At 25.1% G+C, this 18,448-nt stretch overlaps 1 protein-coding gene across 5 annotated transcripts; it reads right to left on the bottom strand.

The window, feature by feature from the left end:
• Window positions 1–7,917: 7,917 nt before the first annotated feature.
• On the bottom strand, window positions 7,918–18,448 carry LOC132919488 (C2 domain-containing protein 5). 5 transcript variants are annotated; one of them, XM_060981141.1, is made up of 21 exons: window positions 18,258–18,448; window positions 17,291–17,501; window positions 17,026–17,221; window positions 16,810–16,953; window positions 16,531–16,744; window positions 15,541–15,669; window positions 13,551–14,734; window positions 11,847–12,008; window positions 11,586–11,754; window positions 11,378–11,522; window positions 11,045–11,187; window positions 10,746–10,980; window positions 10,488–10,694; window positions 10,331–10,429; window positions 10,045–10,263; window positions 9,877–9,979; window positions 9,330–9,425; window positions 9,075–9,178; window positions 8,815–8,940; window positions 8,597–8,743; window positions 7,918–8,412 (listed from the first exon to the last, which is right to left on the bottom strand). In XM_060981141.1, exons 2-21 carry the CDS (start codon window positions 17,465–17,467, stop codon window positions 8,350–8,352), a joined length of 4,062 nt encoding a protein of 1,353 aa, XP_060837124.1. In that variant the 5' UTR covers window positions 17,468–17,501; window positions 18,258–18,448; the 3' UTR covers window positions 7,918–8,349. The 5 variants fall into 5 exon arrangements, with proteins under 5 accessions (XP_060837124.1, XP_060837125.1, XP_060837126.1 ...); XM_060981142.1 differs by having other exon boundaries at window positions 9,075–9,175; XM_060981143.1 differs by having other exon boundaries at window positions 13,551–13,831.

Here is an 18,448-nt window from a genome sequence, read left to right as displayed (position 1 = left end):
GTATAAAAATTTGAAATAGAAAATAACATCAGCAATATTTCAGTAGAATAATCGGATAAACATAAATGACAATTTATAAAATAGATAAATCCAAACTTGTACAACGCATACATATTAAAATTATTTACAGTATAATTTTAATGATTATAATAATAAATTGTCATAATAATAAATTATTATAATAATAAAATTAGGTTGGATAATCAAAACTATTTTAAAATTTGTTATGAAAAACTATATTGGTTAAAAATTATATTTTCCTTATCCATGTAACGTGTCTCTATAACATACATATACATATAATAAGCATATGTTTTTTATGTTAAAAGAGATTTTAGTATGATACATACTATTTTTATTTCAACGATTATGGATAGGTTACTATATATATATTTATGCATATTGAGAGCAGATTTGTTCAGTGACATACGCTGAAATTCATTTTAGATGAGTTAATGGTATAAATTATTAGTCTCTTAAACAAATAATTAAAATCTCTTGTATAATTGTCATTTTAAATCGACGTACAACTATAAAGGTAATATCAAAACTTACAAGGAGATGAAGTATAATCCACCAACCAACCGTACACCATCCTTATATCCTGCAGTCGCTAGGTAAAGATTTAAAAGAGGACTAAAATATAGAAATAAAAGGTATAGTATCATTTTATATTATCTATTTTACCTATAATATTAAGTAGAATTACATAGTATTGGTTTAATTAATAATAAATATAAATATTAGTTATGAAAATTACAACAGAATTATTTTATATTAAAACCAAAAATAATAAAATTGCATACAGTTAGAAAACTAGCTAAATAATTCCACAAAATAGCATATTTGAGTTTGATTATTTATTAATTATTTAATATATTTAATTATAATAAAATTAATTATTTATTTAAAAAAAATTTGTCAATCTAAAGATATTATTATAATATAGTAGCTACTTATGTCATATTTATTCGTGTATTAGGTATAATACAGTTATATCGAAGACGTTTAAATATTGTCAAGAATTAGGGTGGAAATATATCATAGGTATATTCTATAGTAAAAAAGCAATAAATGGTTTTTCAATTCAATATAGTATATATCGTATTGAACATTTCACAACGTCAATCATTCCAAAATAATTGATTTTGTTATCATTTGTATTCAGGTTTTTTGAGTTTACTGGATTCATCGTGACATTATACCAAAAAATATAGTATTACCCGTAGATGATTCCATTGATACAAAATTGATTTGAAAAGCATTTTATTTTCAATTAATAATAAGTAAATATACTTCTACAAGTTACGTCATGAGTTATGGCAAACAACAACATTATGCATTATAAAATTATAAATATTACCCACTGTTATAGTGACGTCGTTGAGAAGAGAACAAATGCTCAGTTTTTATTTTCTAATTCATAAATTCAGATTCACGTGTAACATAAAAAATGTTCATTCAACAGAAGAAATGTTGTATCCTTAGCTTAGTGAATAGTGAATTGACTTATGGTTAAACTAAAAATTAAGAACATTATCTATATTTATATGTTGGACTTATTATGATATTAAAATTTTTCTGTGATACATAAGAATTTTTAATTTGCAATATTTTACATAGGAATTTATTCATAAAATCATAACTTACATAAAAATTGAAATATCGTAAACCACACATAACGTGAAAAAAAATTAAATTTGATAATAGGTAAATTTACTTTGATATTAATAAAGCACATATCATAATGTATTGGTTCTGATTAACACGAATTTGCTACTTATGTGGCTATATGTTGTATTGTTGTGCATGTGAACATCAAAAATATAGTATTCTAACATCCTCTTCAAATTTTAAATATGATATTATTTATATAGATAACTACTGTAAACATTTTTAATTTCACTAAATATAAAATACTATAACAAATGGTTCGTTTAGGTTAAATTTTATATCTATCAATACACTTGTGTGATTAGTGATTACTTTGTCGGTAAATAATTTGAAATAAGCGTCTTTACGCTTATTTCATAAATAGGTTAAATAAGTAAGTACTACCTACATTTACAAAGACATTAATACTTTTAATTTATAAGGTTTTAATTTTCCCTTTTTTTTTTTTAGTTTAAATATCAAAAAGAAAACGTACACGGATGGCATACAATGCACTTAATTAGTAATTCTGGGTTGTCGCTACTGGGCGACTTCCCCACTCATACCTCCTGATTCCTTCCCTAAAATTTATTTATTGTAGGTACATATATATTTTATATTTAAACAGATTGTGAATTTTTATATTTTAAATAAGAAAAATATATATATTACTATATTAGGTATTATTATTATGTAAAACCGATTTAGGTATGAAGAGTGATATTTAAATACATGTTTTATAAAAAAAATTACAAAATAATAACAATTCTTAATGTATATCGCATTAAAATATGTACCAGACGATAATATTCTTTCAGTCCATATTAATTTATTATATGTTATATATTATGTAAGTGATCAATATGCTGTACATTTTGATAATCTCTATTCTCTAATACTAGGATTTATTCACCAATAAACATTTTCCGGCTTTCTAAAAATAATTCATGTTGTGTCTATATGTATATAATATACTTCATAATCATAATATATTTTTGCTACCAAAATTCGGCGTAGCGATTGTTTACATTATTCTCTACCACGTTCGAAAAACATTTACCCCACGCTCGCGAACGTTTACTCTGGGTTTTTTATACTGGCACGTAAATCAGTTTGCTTTCCAAGTCTGTATATTATAAATTATAATGTTTTCAATATTTCGATAATATTAATATTTTATTATTTTATCATAACAAAGTTTTGAGGAAAATTCTTTATATATTTTTTCTCCTTCGGAAAAATATGTTTAACCCTCTTTGGCCTTTGCGTTCACATGCAAACCGCGGCAATCAGGAACCCGTGTTTGGAAGTGCAATCTATAACACATTTCAAATGCACCTACGTATTAATACATTATAGTATCACGATGATACATAAAAAATATTTTTTTTCTATAGTATAGTGTTAAATAATTTGTTTAAATGTAAGTATGAACATTGAACACACGTCTTTGCCATGTACCTATCATAAAATAAAGAGCAGATACTTCCCTATGACGCGTAATATTATCAACACTTTACGATATTATATTGCATAAATAATAAATATATTTACTAACATAAATATGAATAAAATTACCTGGAAAGAAAGTAAATATTTGTTTACTGCACATATTGTTTTATACTTAGTTTAACTGCTTTTATTCTTGTATTATTACAATATTGTTTTAAAAAATATATATATAGTAATTTCATGTAAACTTTTTACAGCATTGTTGCATATAAATATATAATATAAGTATTATGTTAGAATATTTTTCTAGAATTAGAAAAATACCTACCTATAATATCAATTTAACTTTGTTTATGCAAAAATTATATCAATTTTCAATGCATTTAAGATAAACAGGATATATAGAAACGGAAAGACTTAGGTACCACACTTTTTTTAAAAACCGTATAAATTCTCATGAGTTATCTAGTTTATCTGCAGACCTGCAGTATCTATGCCACAAATTTTTCACTAAAATGTTGAAAATTATTATTTTTATTAATTAATTACTAATACGTTATTAATTATTTAACATGTCTATAAACATTTATATTATAGAACCCCTATACAAAAATAAAAGTATTTTATAACAGGTACACTGTAAAATATGGTGTATATAGTATATATATCTAATAATCTAATATATTTATGTTTAAATTTTATAACTGTATAAGTATTTTATATTGTTGACCACACGCCAATTCTCAGTTTACTGCTTTTGTCTTTATAATACTGTAAATAAAAAGAATTAATTAAAAATAAAAATAAATTAAAAGTACTGTAGGTACTATTTTCGTACTTACAAATAATAAGTGTTCTATTTCGTTAAACACACTTCAAAACTGACAATTTAATATTATTTATCCGGGCAATGATAATAAGTGACGTAGGTTAACTACCACTCATGCACGTGCATAAAATTTATACGCTGACGTTGTATTTGTATTATTTCAACATTCGTCATTCAACCACATATACGATATACCTAACACCTAAGTGTTAAAGTATTGTCTCAGGAAAACGATTATAATCTAAAATAGATAGTATCAACTGTACAGCATGCATTTCTTTATATTTGTACTAAAGTATAATGTATAAATGATTAAGGAACTTATAATTTAGAATATATACGAGTAAAAATGGTGTCTACCTTTACTTGAATATAATACATATTCCGATATTTTTTTAGTAATTTAGTATTAATATAATCGTATAGGTATTTAATATTTATTTATTTTTTATTATTAAATTGTTATTAGATACATACCTATACAATCAACCCATAATACTATTATAAAATTAAAATAAAGACTAGAGATCACCAAAGAGGTAACATATTCCATCAAATATTGTAAAATTTAAAATAACTACCTACCTATTAAATATTAAATGTTATCATCGAACTGGTAAATTCCCTTATCGTTTCACTGCAATTACAAATAAAATGCTTGGAAATTTGAATGGTCATTAGTTATTTATTTATTTAATAAGTGATACTGTACATTTATACTTACTGCGGTAATAAGTAGGTATATGAAATTAAAATTCATATTATTTAAAATTACGAAGGTTTAAAATATAAAATTCATTGGGTTTATCGTAAATTTATAAAACCTTGGTCATGAGTCATGACTCATGATCAATCGACCAAAATAATTATAAGTAGTTAGGTACCGACATCTTACATCTAGGTTAAATATTCTTCTAGATGTATTCTAAGTTCTAACTCTGTTTAAAAAAGAAAATTCAAGACGCACAATAATTAATTTACCTTTAATAATAATTTACATTGCTCAATTAGTTTATATCTTCCAGTTTGACACTACTAGTAACTAGTTTATTACGATCAAACTATATATTGTGAGAAATGATTTACAGTTTACACTGGTGACTGGTAAATAAATTATCAAACTCAGAAATTCTGGAATGTCTCTCATAATATACACAAATACTTTGTGCAAATATAATATAAAATTTAAAGGTAGGTACTTATTATAATTATTCGTTATGAATTATATTTCACGTTATACCTATCAGTTATTAAATATTTAATGGTGGTTCGCCGCGCGTAGGTGTTGTACACACTACACAGCATACAAAAAACTGCAGATGTAACATGACGTTCTCCTACTGCGCCTGAGCCGTATCGAGAATGGATAACGGTTGCCATTGCAATGTTATTCAACAGCTTGTAGCTAAACACAAGACTTTTTTTCCAATCACTATTGTAGAATAAATTATTAACAAAGGACGAATTAAAATTGGGACGCATAAAAAACGAGGTAAAAAATGGCGAGAATTCAACAGGATTGAAAAATAACTAAATCGATATTTTACAGGAATGCAGACTTCTTATAAAAATATGTCTTTCCGGGAATCTACTTTGTATAAAATATAAAATGCAGAACCAACAAAATGAATTTCTTTCACGCAGTTGATAGGTATTGTTATACAAGGCAGTAGAGTCAATGAGCAGAACTACAATAATTGCCAATTACTCAAAATACATCAATACTTATACATAAAAATTGAATTATAGTTTCTATCTAATTGTTACTAATTTATTATTATGAATTTTATAGATTCTGGTATAACTTTTTTTAAATGTCGCCGGTATTGTCTATTCCTGTTAATACATTTCTCAAAAGTTATTATTCACAAACTCGTCTTTACCAATAATTATAAATAATGTTGCTGGAACTGATGACTTCTAAAATAACTATTCGTGCTCAAAGATTTTTCTTGATTGTTTTTGACTTTTTTGGTTTGAAATTTGAATAACCCTACAATTTTAAACTCTGAATAGTATAAACATTAATTTATTTTAATTGTTTTTTTTTTTAACAATAGGTATCATAGATAAAATAAAAATTATTAGAAAATAGAAATAAGTAATTATAATTGATCAAATATTTATTTTCTATATTATATGCATTTAAACTTTAATTAACTCATATAATAAAAGGTATATATATATATATAGTATAATTAATTGTAACTACAATTTCAAGATAAATATTCAATAATCATAATTTAAAAAAAGCGTATTATATAACATCCATTATTCTGCTATAACTGTAATTGTTATAAAATAAATATTTATTATTTCAATAATTTAATTAAATATTTTGTCGATTCGTTTATAATAATAATATTTTCTGTATACAATTTAAAATAATTACTATTGTACTAATATATACCTATTAATTTGGCTTTACGACATTATTTTGTTAAAAATAATTACAAATTAATTAACACAAATGTTGAGGTACAAAAAAATTAATTATATCATTATATTTAGAGAAACTAAAAATTATTTACCGAAATATTTTGTTGATTGGAAAACAGCATGGTACCAAAGTAGAAGGTATCAAATAATATTACCTATCAATTTGTATAAATAATACAAAGGGTGATTTATAACCCAAATAACTAGTGTAATGTTGCGAATCAGAGCGATGAATGTATTAATTTTACAATGATGTGTGTGTGTGTGTGTGTGTGTGTGTGTGTATGAATGTATTTTTTTTTAGTCTTAAGACATTTTATAGCAGAAAAATGCTTCTATTTTCAATGTTGAAGGTGGTTTCTGGTAAAAAATTAGATTTAGTTTGTACTATTTTTATCGAATTTAAAGTAAAAATATCATTCATAGAAAACTGGAATATTTACAAGTTAACATTTTTTAATACTTAAAACTAAGATTTTAAAAACTGTATTTTTTCTGAACAGATATTATTCCTACAGTATACGTTCCGATGAAATATTTTTCCAACCAAATACAGTTCCAAATAAATATGGTTCCGAGAAAATATATTCCGAGAATAAACATTCCGACAAAATATTTTCCAATAAAATATAGCCCAATTAATTTAAATAATACAAAATTATGATCACACGGCGTACTGAATAGACTATTTAGCTACATCACTATCGTCTATCGTGTGTGTAGTGTATGTGTATATATATATGCAAATATTTTGTATGTATACTCGATATCTACTTTATTCCAATAATTATACCGACATTCCGGATAATTAAATAAAACTTTGGAAAAAATTTAAATATTCGGTTGAAATATAAGTCTCTATGTTTTTTTCTTGCTTAATTGCAAAATAAAATAAATTATTTAATAGCCGGCATTGCATATAAATATTCCAGTTTTTTCTACTTTATTTTGTTAATTTCTCTCAATTATTAAAAAAAGTATTTAACTTAAAATAATTTGAATAAATTTATTGTAAAAAAAGAAAAGTTTTAGGATTTTTATACTTTTGTCTCCCTAAAATACCAACTATGACTATTAAATTTGTTACCAGAAACTATGCTAAAAGTTAAAAGCAATGTATGACACACTCGGGCACTCTAAAACCTGATTGTAAGCAAATAAATTAAAAAAGTTTTTAAAACCAATAGTAAAGTAAAACAATATAAATACTCCTCATCAATCTGTCCAAAATCTAAAACTATGATTAAAATCAAGATAAATAAATAATCTTAAAGAGTATATTATGGTACATAAGTCGATCTTTTTTTTAAAATGTATAATACAATTGATTCAACGCTGATAATTAAAATAAATTACCAACATTATTACATATAATATAATATGTATATCAAAACATCTATTCAACAATATGATATTACTCAACTTACATTCATTCTTAATTTTGTTTGATACCTAATAATCCTTTGTATATAAATAAAAAAATTTCAAGAAATAAATACATCAAAAATATTATTTTACACACAAAAAAAAAAAACACAATTAAATTGTCAAATAATTAATTAAAATATATTTTACTTTTTACAAGAAATATTTTATAGTTTTGACATTCTTAAAATATGTTAGAATATTTACAAAAATTAAAATTAAAAATGAAGTACATATCAACAAATAATAAATAATTACTATAAAAACATGAGATTCTATTTACTATTTTAAAAGTCTATAATAATTTTTTTTTAAATATTTAATTTAAATTGGCAATGCAGACATTATTAACTAAACAATTTTAAAAATGTTACTAAGAGTTTTTCTATTTAAGTACATATATCTATTAAATTATTATTGTCAAATATATAAACATATAGATGTTTAATAACTATTTGAAACAGATCATTGTCAATAAAAAATATTTATAATTCATAAAAATCAATATACAAGTATACAACCATAGTCTAATAAGTAATAAGTAATAACTACTAATCCTCATTAAAGTATGATACTTCAACAACATCACCTCCAACATTTAGAAGACACTGCCCCTAAAATTAAAATGTGTTTTTTCCAGTATAATTAGTTAGATAAAGTGAACCTATAATATTCAATTATAGAGAAAATTATATAGTTATGTAAAAATCTAAGTTAAGTGACAATTATTTTAGCCAATGTAGAAACAAGTAAATTGATATTTTAAAGTATTATTTACATTATTCATATACAACTTACTTGATTTTTATGAGGATTATTTAACAAAATACATTCATTCATAAAATAAGCAACCATTGCATTTCCACCAAGTGCAGTTACATGTGCACGTACTATCGCCATTACTTCAGCAACAAAACAATGAACAAAGCCACTTAGACCACCACTCTAAATTATAAATAAATTAGTTGTCACAACAAATTAAATAACTTAATGGTGTATCTTCACAATGTTTTTACCTCTCTAATGCATGTGCTTTCACGTATGAAAAAAAAGTTTAAATTTCCTAAATATCGTTCGATCTTGGCACCAGGTATATAAGTCATTGGTGTAATATCCACACCGTATCTGTCTTTTGGAGCAGCCTGTAATTATATTACATGAATATTATTAAAAACAAATAAAAATAATAAAAAAATAATTATATATTAGTGTATTATTATAATACACTAAAATTTTCTAAAACATCTATTATAGACGTTATTTTTGTTTAACTTACATGTGTAGACAGTCTATTTGGACGAGGTGCTCGTTCAAATTTTCTTACTTTTTTTTCCCCATGTCCTAATGAAACATCTTCTTCTAACTTAAATATAAGTTCTTCTATACAAAAACAATTGATATTTGATAAAATTAAAGTATAACTTGAGAAATAAAAATATGTATAATAAAGTATATATTTGATCAGATCAATAAAAAAAAGTATAACAACAATTAACTGTATTATAAATGGTCTAATTAATTGCAGACATACCTGTTTTTTGCTCAAAATCTTTTAAAGGTAATTGTCTTCGTTTTAAAATTTGTTTGGCAGTTGTTTTATCAGATTCACCAAGACCTAATGCCATACCTAAAATTAATATTCAACAAATATTTAATTAATTAATGTTGATTTATCTGATAGCACTATTTTCATCTCATAGTCTCAATTTTTTTTTATATAATAGCCAAAAGTATTCATAGAAACCTATAAATTCCATTATCTAAGAATCACTACTATCACAAAATTTTCTTCCTATGATAAAATGGTTGACATACTAGACTAGCCATTCCATTTACATACTACCTAATTGAACCAGACCACAATGTCTTTAATTGGAAAAGAAGAGAAAAAATAAATAGTCTCAGAAAGAATAAATACCAGTACCACTACTGACAACTTAAATTATAATATAAACAATAATGATGAAACTTATATTAATTAAGACAAATTATAAATCAACTAACACCAGGAAGCTACTCAAAACTTTGATTGCGATAGATATTATTTGCTGGACAATGAAAAAATAAAGATAACTAACCAACAATTGATATTTGCAATTCATCTGGTTCTGGAATATCAATCTTAAATGATAGTTTTCCCAGTCCACATGGTGTCATCCTCCTAAGTTTAAAAAATAGTCCCTAAAAATTATAAATGTATATTATACAGATATTTTTCTATTGATTTGTTAGCAAATATGGCTTACTTGAAGCATTCGTTGAAGTTGTTTGTCAAAATTTCCATTGGTGTAATGTGCTTTAGATCTCCAAACTTGAGTAAACATTTGAAGATTACACACTGGTTCCATAGGGAAAACTTCTGAACCAGTTCCAGGAAGAACATCAGTATTGGACAGTAAAAATGAACCAGGCGGAGTTGGTTCTAACAATTGAGATACTACATCTAAATCCTCTGCATCATCCATCTAAAAATAAAATTGAGTTAAATTATTATTTGATAACTTAAAAAAATATAGTCAAGATAATTTATACTTCTAAAATACACGTGTCTCTATTTCCATAACTTAAGTTAATATCAGGTAAAGTAGTTTTTCCAGTACTGTTAGATGATATATTTTCAGATTCATCTTCCTATGAATAAAATAATAATAATTACATTTTATTATGATATAGTATACACTAATATTACTTTTTGAATAAGATGATAGTGTTGTCTGTTATTAACCACGGCATCGTTTAGTAGTTTTTGAGCACGCAATACTTGTTGTTGATCTGGGTGAGCCCAAGATTTACCAGCTTTTACTAACGGTAATGGTGGTTCAGGCAAACAAGTAATGTACATAGCAGTACCAGTAGCATGTAAAGAGACCACTCGTTCGCCAAGACAAACTTGAATCTAAACAAATCAAGAATTATTAACCTACCAAAATGATAGTAACTTATTTACTTTCAGTCCAAAAATAGCATTCATTCCTTTTACTCGTAATTTATTCAATAACTGACTATGTAATTCATATTCAAGAAATGGTAAGCCATCTGATATTTCTTTAGCATTCATCTCTCCTTTTAGTTCACGTTTATTACGACAAACAAACGTTTGCAATAATGTTCCAGTACCTCGAATGGTAAGTCTTTCCATAGGTTCCAATGAAGATAAAAGTATATGTGGTACTTTATTTCGTCTGCATGTACAAAATTAGTTAAACAGAAAAATATTTTAAAAAAATCTTAATTTAATTATCTTACTTGCACGTAGAACAATATTTCATATTCATAGAAAATGGTACACTATGCTCATTATATGGTATATGACAGATAGAACATGGTAAGGAATCCAATTTTTCATGACTATTACTTGAAGAGTGTTTATGAGTTCTACTGTTACATGACTAAAAACAAATTTTGAAGTTTAATAATTCTAACAAATGAATTAAATAATTGTTACAATATAACAAAATAAAATTCTTAAGAGGACAACCACCAGTGTACAGCAGAGCGGTATCACTTTCCTACCTTTTTTATTTTAATAATAAGTTTTAATTTAGTAATTATGTCTAAGTAAAACTTTTATAGACTCACATATGTACTTGAGATTAAAGGTTCTGGTATATCTGCAAGAGGTACATTGGGATAAATTCCAGAAAAATATCCACCGGGATTTACTGATGGCATAAGATTTACAACTGCAGCTGTTCCCATTGCACTCAATACACAAACATCATCACTATAAAAAAACATAAAAACATATTTTAATAAATATTTATGTATAATCTTGTATAGTATATACCATATTGAAGTATGTTCTGAATAACCCAAAATTACATTACAAGACAGAGCTCTTGCATGGGATCTCATTTCAAGTCTTAATTCACTCCACCAAGAGTCTCTACTTTCTGGTTCTTCCATATTGGACATGCGTTCAAGTAGTTTAACCGATTTGGCATTTACCATACCACCTAAATAATTTTTATTTTGTAAAATTTATTTATAATTATACAAAATTGTCAAAATTATTGTTAAGTGATTTAATTTAAAACTATTCATTAACCTAAATGAACAATAAAACCAGGAGGATATTTGGTCATTGTAAGAAATGGATATTCCATTGCATCCAAAGTATCTTTGCTTAAAATTGAGCGATGAAACATTGTATGTCCATGTGATCGATGTGAACTAACAGTTGAACTTCCACTTCCCGCCAAACTGTTACCTAAAAATGTATTAATTTATTGTTAATGTAAGTTATACATAATAGATGTATATTATATTGTAAATAATGTTATTGTACATGCTTCACATTTTTAACAATATAACCATTGTCCATTTGGTATTCATATACAAAATTATTTACTACATTTTATAAGACTATAATAATTAAAATTGTTCTAGTAATACTACTGTTATATTAGTAAAAAATATGATTATTATGTGTTATACTTTAAATTTTAATATATACAAAATCATTCAGTATGATTAATGTTTAAACTATATTTTGTAAATAATACTATAATATAAGATCATTCAATTTTGTATTTTTAATTCTAAATTATAGCATGGATACCTTCTATTGATTTTTAAATACATTTGTACATTTGTATTAATGTTCATTTATGTAGACATAATATTTCTTCTGGTAAAATAAGTTTTAAATATTATAACTGGTAGATTATGTAAAAAATTATATCGATAACATTTATCTTATGCATGTATGTTGTGTATAATACAATTTATATCCTCCACCTCTACACACTAAACAAAATCCTTACCACCACAGGTTACTAGTTACTACCATTGTAGTAAGTTTATTTGTTTAATATCGACTATGCCATTGTGAAGTTAAGAACGTATAATTCACCAATAATTCATCATGATAAAGTGCATAGTACACATTGTAGACTATATAGAATGTAAATTTGGATACAGTATACTAATTTACTTTTTCAAATCCCTTAAACAGACACAATAATCATCTTAAGATAAAAATTTTTTTTTAAGAATATGATTAATACATTATTAAATAATTAACCAAGGCGCACATAGAGGAGTAGCAATTATGTATATATTATATTTTATACACTGTATAAAAAAATGGTCATTAGCCATGATGATCAACTTTAATGACTAACAAATACTTTGAAAATATTGAACTCAGATGATAAACCAACTGAATGGTACAAAGAAAAGGGTAATCAAATAGTAATATAAGAATATTTTTTAGGAAAAAAATTCTTAAATATATCACTGATGAATAGTGCATAATGTAGAAATGTGCACACAACATATTATTGTTCTTACCTGAATACTAAAAATGTACTCGTGACTGAAAAAAATTATTTTATATATTTATTATATTTTTATTTTAATAGTTAGTAAGTACCTACAATGTATATTTGAATAATAAAATTATAAAAACTTGTGATATTTATTTGGAATTATTTTAAAAGAATAAAATATAAATAATTATGAACTTCATACATTATACAGTTATCAAACATCATCTTCTCAAAAGACAGTTTAAATAAATAAAAATATATTTATGACAAATAACATATTATAATAGGAAAAATATATATTAATAATTCATTATTTTTAAAAATTAATAAAATCTAGCTAAATACTTAACATTTTAAAAATAATGACTTTAAAAAAATTCCAAGAACTTATGTTTTTATAAGAAAGTAAAATAATTAACAAACAATACGATTCTAATCAAGGCTATAACATCTATGGAATACATAAACACATAAATTACCTTTTGGTGCATTATTGATTTCTGAGTCTGATGACCTTCGATGCATTGGAAGGTGTGTGACTTTGCTAGGTGACTCGGCTGTTTCAATGTTCCTGTCATCACAGTTAAAAGCATGCGAAGAACACTCGGATGCAGTTATATTATCAGAGAAAACAGGACAAACATTTTCTTCGAGTTTTATTAAGCTGGGTTCTTTGTTAATTATACATTCTACATCAGAATTAGAAACCATTGGCAAAGGTGGCGTGTTGTGTAAAATTGTACTCTGTGAATTACTAAAACTACTAGAGTTATAAGGTGACACGCTTCTGGATGCACATACATTTGTTAAATGACTACTAAGTAAACTTGGTTTAATGTTGCTTAGATGAATAATTTTAGAAATCGGAGGTGTATTGGGTCTGTCTGTACACACTATTCTTGATAATGGAGGAGTATTTGGCTTTTGAAATAAAGATTCTGAATTTGTGCTCACAATATCAACTGAATCTGAACCAATTGAGTCTGAAGAGTCTGAGTAATAAGTAGGATTATCAGATGTACAAGGAGATAAATCTCGTACATTAAGTTTTGATATTTCAAACCCGATAGCCATTTCTGACTCAGTTGTAGAATCAGAAATCGAATTTAACGAACTAGAGGAAGGTAAAATTAAATCAGGTACTACTTTTTCACCTCGATCATTAGGGTGAAACAAATATTCTAAAGATAATTTAGAACAATTTGTATCGATACTAGGTTGTCTGGTTAATTGACTTCGTGAATTGTAAGGTTGTGTTTCTTCAGACTCTGAAGGTAAGTCAAACGATGAATTAAAATCCAAAGTAGCTTGTGCTAAGAATGCTAAAGCCGAATTACAAGTATTATAATGTCTATCATGATCTGATGATGAACTAGCAGATTCTACTGAAGTAGAGTACATTTGTTTTTTTTTGTTTTTTTGTTGTGAATTTTGGAAAGTAATAGCTTTTAAAAATCTATTTTGTCTTTTAAATTTTGATGTACGCATATCTTCTTGATCAAATAAGCTTTTCATACTAGACAATTCAGCAAAATCTACAGTGTTTGATTTTAGAATTTGAGGAGACATTTTACGGATAGAATAGGTTTTTTTGTTTTTGTTATTAAATGAACTAGTATGGTTAGTATAATCAGTTTGTACAAATGAGTTATGAAAATCCAAACTTCAAACAAAATAAACACAAAATGCAAATAGTTAATATTTTTTTGAAAATATTTACTTATAATTACCTAATACTTAATTAGTATTATACTGTATTTCTTTCAGCTACATAAATTTATTTATTTAAAAATATATTTTTTAATATTCTAGCCAGTGACATGGTGACAAAATCTCAGATCTCAGATCCTGGTCCTATTTATTATGAAACTGTTTTCTTAGTCATTTTCACTCACCAGCTACCCTGACTCAATATATTTTTAACTAAAATTGTTTATAGGGCTGGCAAAATTACATCAATTAAACATCAATTTTTGATTCACTGATTCTAAATTAACACTCATGTTTTAACATATTCTAAGAATAATAATTTAATTGAATGGTAATAATGGTAATAATTGTTGTCGATTTATTAAGGATCAGTAATATACTAATATATCAATATTAATGTATACATATAATGTACAATGTACATTACATTGTACATAAATACATATTTTACTTTGAAAATATAATTATAAACAAGAAAGTTGCCTTTCTTCACATTTAATCTTGCATAAATTTAAATTTTTTAAGTATTGAAAATAAATTATATAATATACTTTTGTAAAAATGTAATTAATTGTTTCATTTGTTTAAAAAAATATAAATCAACATAGTAGTATTAAAAATTAAAAGGTATACAAGATTTGTATATTCATTATTTTTTAAATCACATATAAAATAATAAACACAACTAGAAGGAAATATTATAATATTGGAAGAAAATATTTAAATTTTTAATTAATAATTCAAAAATAATGTACTTACTCGTCAATTGTTGGCTGTAAATTTAAATTTACTGATGGTAATGTCAAATGTCGCACTAATGTAACTGCAGTTCCAATACCACGAACAACAATTCCAGATTCTCCTTCCAAATCAAAATATTGATTGTATCTAAAAAAAAAAGTATTTAATTAATTAATAAATTGTATAATATATTTATTACGTTTACACAATAAATATGTATTCATAGTTTATAACTTAATTTAATAAAATAGAACAATAATATCTATTTAATAGTTAGTAGATATTATTTTTGATTTCTAAATCTCTAATTACCTATAAGCTATAACATTATAAAAAGAATATATTTTCTTCGTACGGTAGATAGTATTCTATTGTTTTGGGTAAGAATTGGAAATGATTACATTTTGAGCAAATTAAAAAAGAATTTAAAAAACACCCACAGGATTCAGTCTCAGTGATAAAAACTAATAACTATTAACATAGATTGAATAACACTATAGATACACAACGCCACCAATTCCAATGCAATAATTTATCACTCATTATTTTAATTTGGATCCGACTCACTAGTGACATATAGCAGCTATTGCTACATATTGCTTCCATAAAATACTAACGAGTCGAATCTAAATAAAATAATTAGCAATAAATGATCACATTGGCATTATGTATTTAAAGTATTTTTTAATCTATGTTAAGTTTTTAATGCTAAGATTGAGTCATATGAATGTTTTTTTTTTTGCTCTTCTTTAATTAACACAGAATGAAATCATTTCCAATTTTTAGTTGTTACCAAAAATAATAAAATATTATTATCTACTATATAAAGAAAATGTATTCTTTTTAAAATTTTACAAGCAATATATTGGAAATCCAATTGAAATCCATTGGAAATTTTAAATTACCCAGATAATGAAACATCCAACCAACTATTTTATACTTAATGAAGCTGACATTTTAGAATATTCATTGTAACTTTTAACAATGGTACAAAATAAGATAACTAACCCAATGACAGCATTTGCTCCAAGTTCTAAAACCTTTAAGCCTATACGTCTCTGTACTTCATTAGAAAGCTTTAGGAATATGGTTTGTCGTGCTTCATTAGTAGCACGAGGTGTACGAATTTTATCAAGCCACTGATATTCAGGATCATCTTCAACCACTAATTCTTCAACAAAGCCATGCACCCATTCTGTATGTGCTGTTATTCCTGCTCCAGCTGTTAAAAAAAAAATCAATTTAAAAACAATATCATAAATATATTATTCACCAATATGTACTAACAGTAAAAAAATTGAATTCCACATGAAGATTGACGAAATCTATTAAAGTCTGAAAATAGTTCTACTTTTATAATGATATGTACTTCACCTCGAATACCATGCATTGTATCAAAAACAGGAAACCATCCAGATACCACAGAACCTCCTAAAATAACACAATATGTTTAGGAAAAATGTCTTATACACTATAAGTATCGGGTATATGTATAATTTGTACCTGTAGTCTGACTCTGGTTTGAAATCAAAGTATCTGCTAAAATTTGTTGACCTGATAATTGAACTACTGTTGGCTGTGGCAAAAGTAATGGATTTAAATTAAAGTATACTTTTCCAATAGCATCATTAGCTGAATATGTATCATGATCCATAATTCTAATTTGAAGAGGCTCATCTTGAAGTTCTATATCATCTAACTGATATCATAAGTAGATTCATGTTAATATAGTTTGTGAACTAAGAATTTATAATGATAGAAAACTCACTTCAAATTTATACCAGTCAGAATTCCATTGAGGATTTAATGACTTCCTACAAACATCAGTCTTGTATGTTGTGCTTCCAAGCTTAACTTCAACATAAGCATCAGTAGTATCACTTGACCGATCCATGACTGGTAAATTTCGGCCAGCCAATACACGTACTTTCACTTTTCCTGGCATTTTCTTAATACTAGGTATAACTTATAGCATATCACTATTGGACAATGGAATAATATAAAAAAAAAATGTTTTATTAATTAAATTGGATATAATCTATTGTTTATAATTAACTATTAGACAATTTTAAATAAATAAGATTTATCAAATTAGAAGTTTTAATGGAGTTAATTGTTAAGAATATATGATTTTTAGTTACAAAATGTTAAAAATCATTGGCACCAGTGTTTAAATCACAAAGATTAGGTATAGACATACATGTTTATATATTTAAGTATTATAATATCCTAAAAAAGCTTCTAGGACATTTATGGGACCTCTTTAACAAGTATGTTTAGAACTGATGTAGTGATGTTATGAATTATATAAGGATGTGATGTAGATTTTAGATGAGATACCAATAAAACAACATACAATCATAGACCTTAAACTCTTGAGTATAAGGCCTATGCCTACAATGGATAACGTGTACTGTATAGAGATTAGAGTTGTATGAAACATAATAGTTGATGGATTTGTTATTATTAATATATTAAATATGACTAAAATGATAGTTATTTAATCTATAAGCTAGGAGATATGTTACAGCATAGATTATTTAAATTTAATCATCTAACATCTAACATAACCATTAATTTAGAGCATAGACCATGGTCTCACAGTCAGTAGTTTTATAAAATAACCAGGGTATCTTTTTTTTCATGTTAAATAACTTTTACAATTGTCAGTAAATATTAATCTTAAAATCGAATAGCAGTAGATTACTCATAAATGTAAAGCAAATAATTATTACCTCTTCAAAGATATTAATGACACACTGTACAATTGAGGTCAATTCTAGATGTAAATGAAGTGTTAAATTAACATATAAGTAAATTAGATTAATACCATAGATGCCTTAAAAATATCAACATTTAAAACAACTCATTAATAAATAGGTATAAATCGAACATTAATAAATTAATTGAACATTTTGAACCGGTT

This window comes from Rhopalosiphum padi, chromosome 2, assembly GCF_020882245.1.
Source record: "Rhopalosiphum padi isolate XX-2018 chromosome 2, ASM2088224v1, whole genome shotgun sequence".
NCBI classification, from domain to species: Eukaryota; Metazoa; Arthropoda; class Insecta; order Hemiptera; family Aphididae; genus Rhopalosiphum; species Rhopalosiphum padi.
The sequence above is the reverse complement of the archived record's forward strand: the minus strand, read 5'-3'. Positions and strand labels throughout refer to the sequence as shown.

Coding starts and splice junctions, on each gene's coding strand:
- LOC132919488 (XM_060981141.1), bottom strand. CDS start 17,467: ATGCCAGGAAAAGTGAAAGTACGTGTATTGGCTGGCCGAAATTTACCA. Junction 12,009..13,550: donor AATCAATAATGCACCAAAAG/GTAATTTATGTG, acceptor ATACATTTTTAG/GTAACAGTTTGGCGGGAAGT. Junction 8,744..8,814: donor AAAGCACATGCATTAGAGAG/GTAAAAACATTG, acceptor TTTATAATTTAG/AGTGGTGGTCTAAGTGGCTT.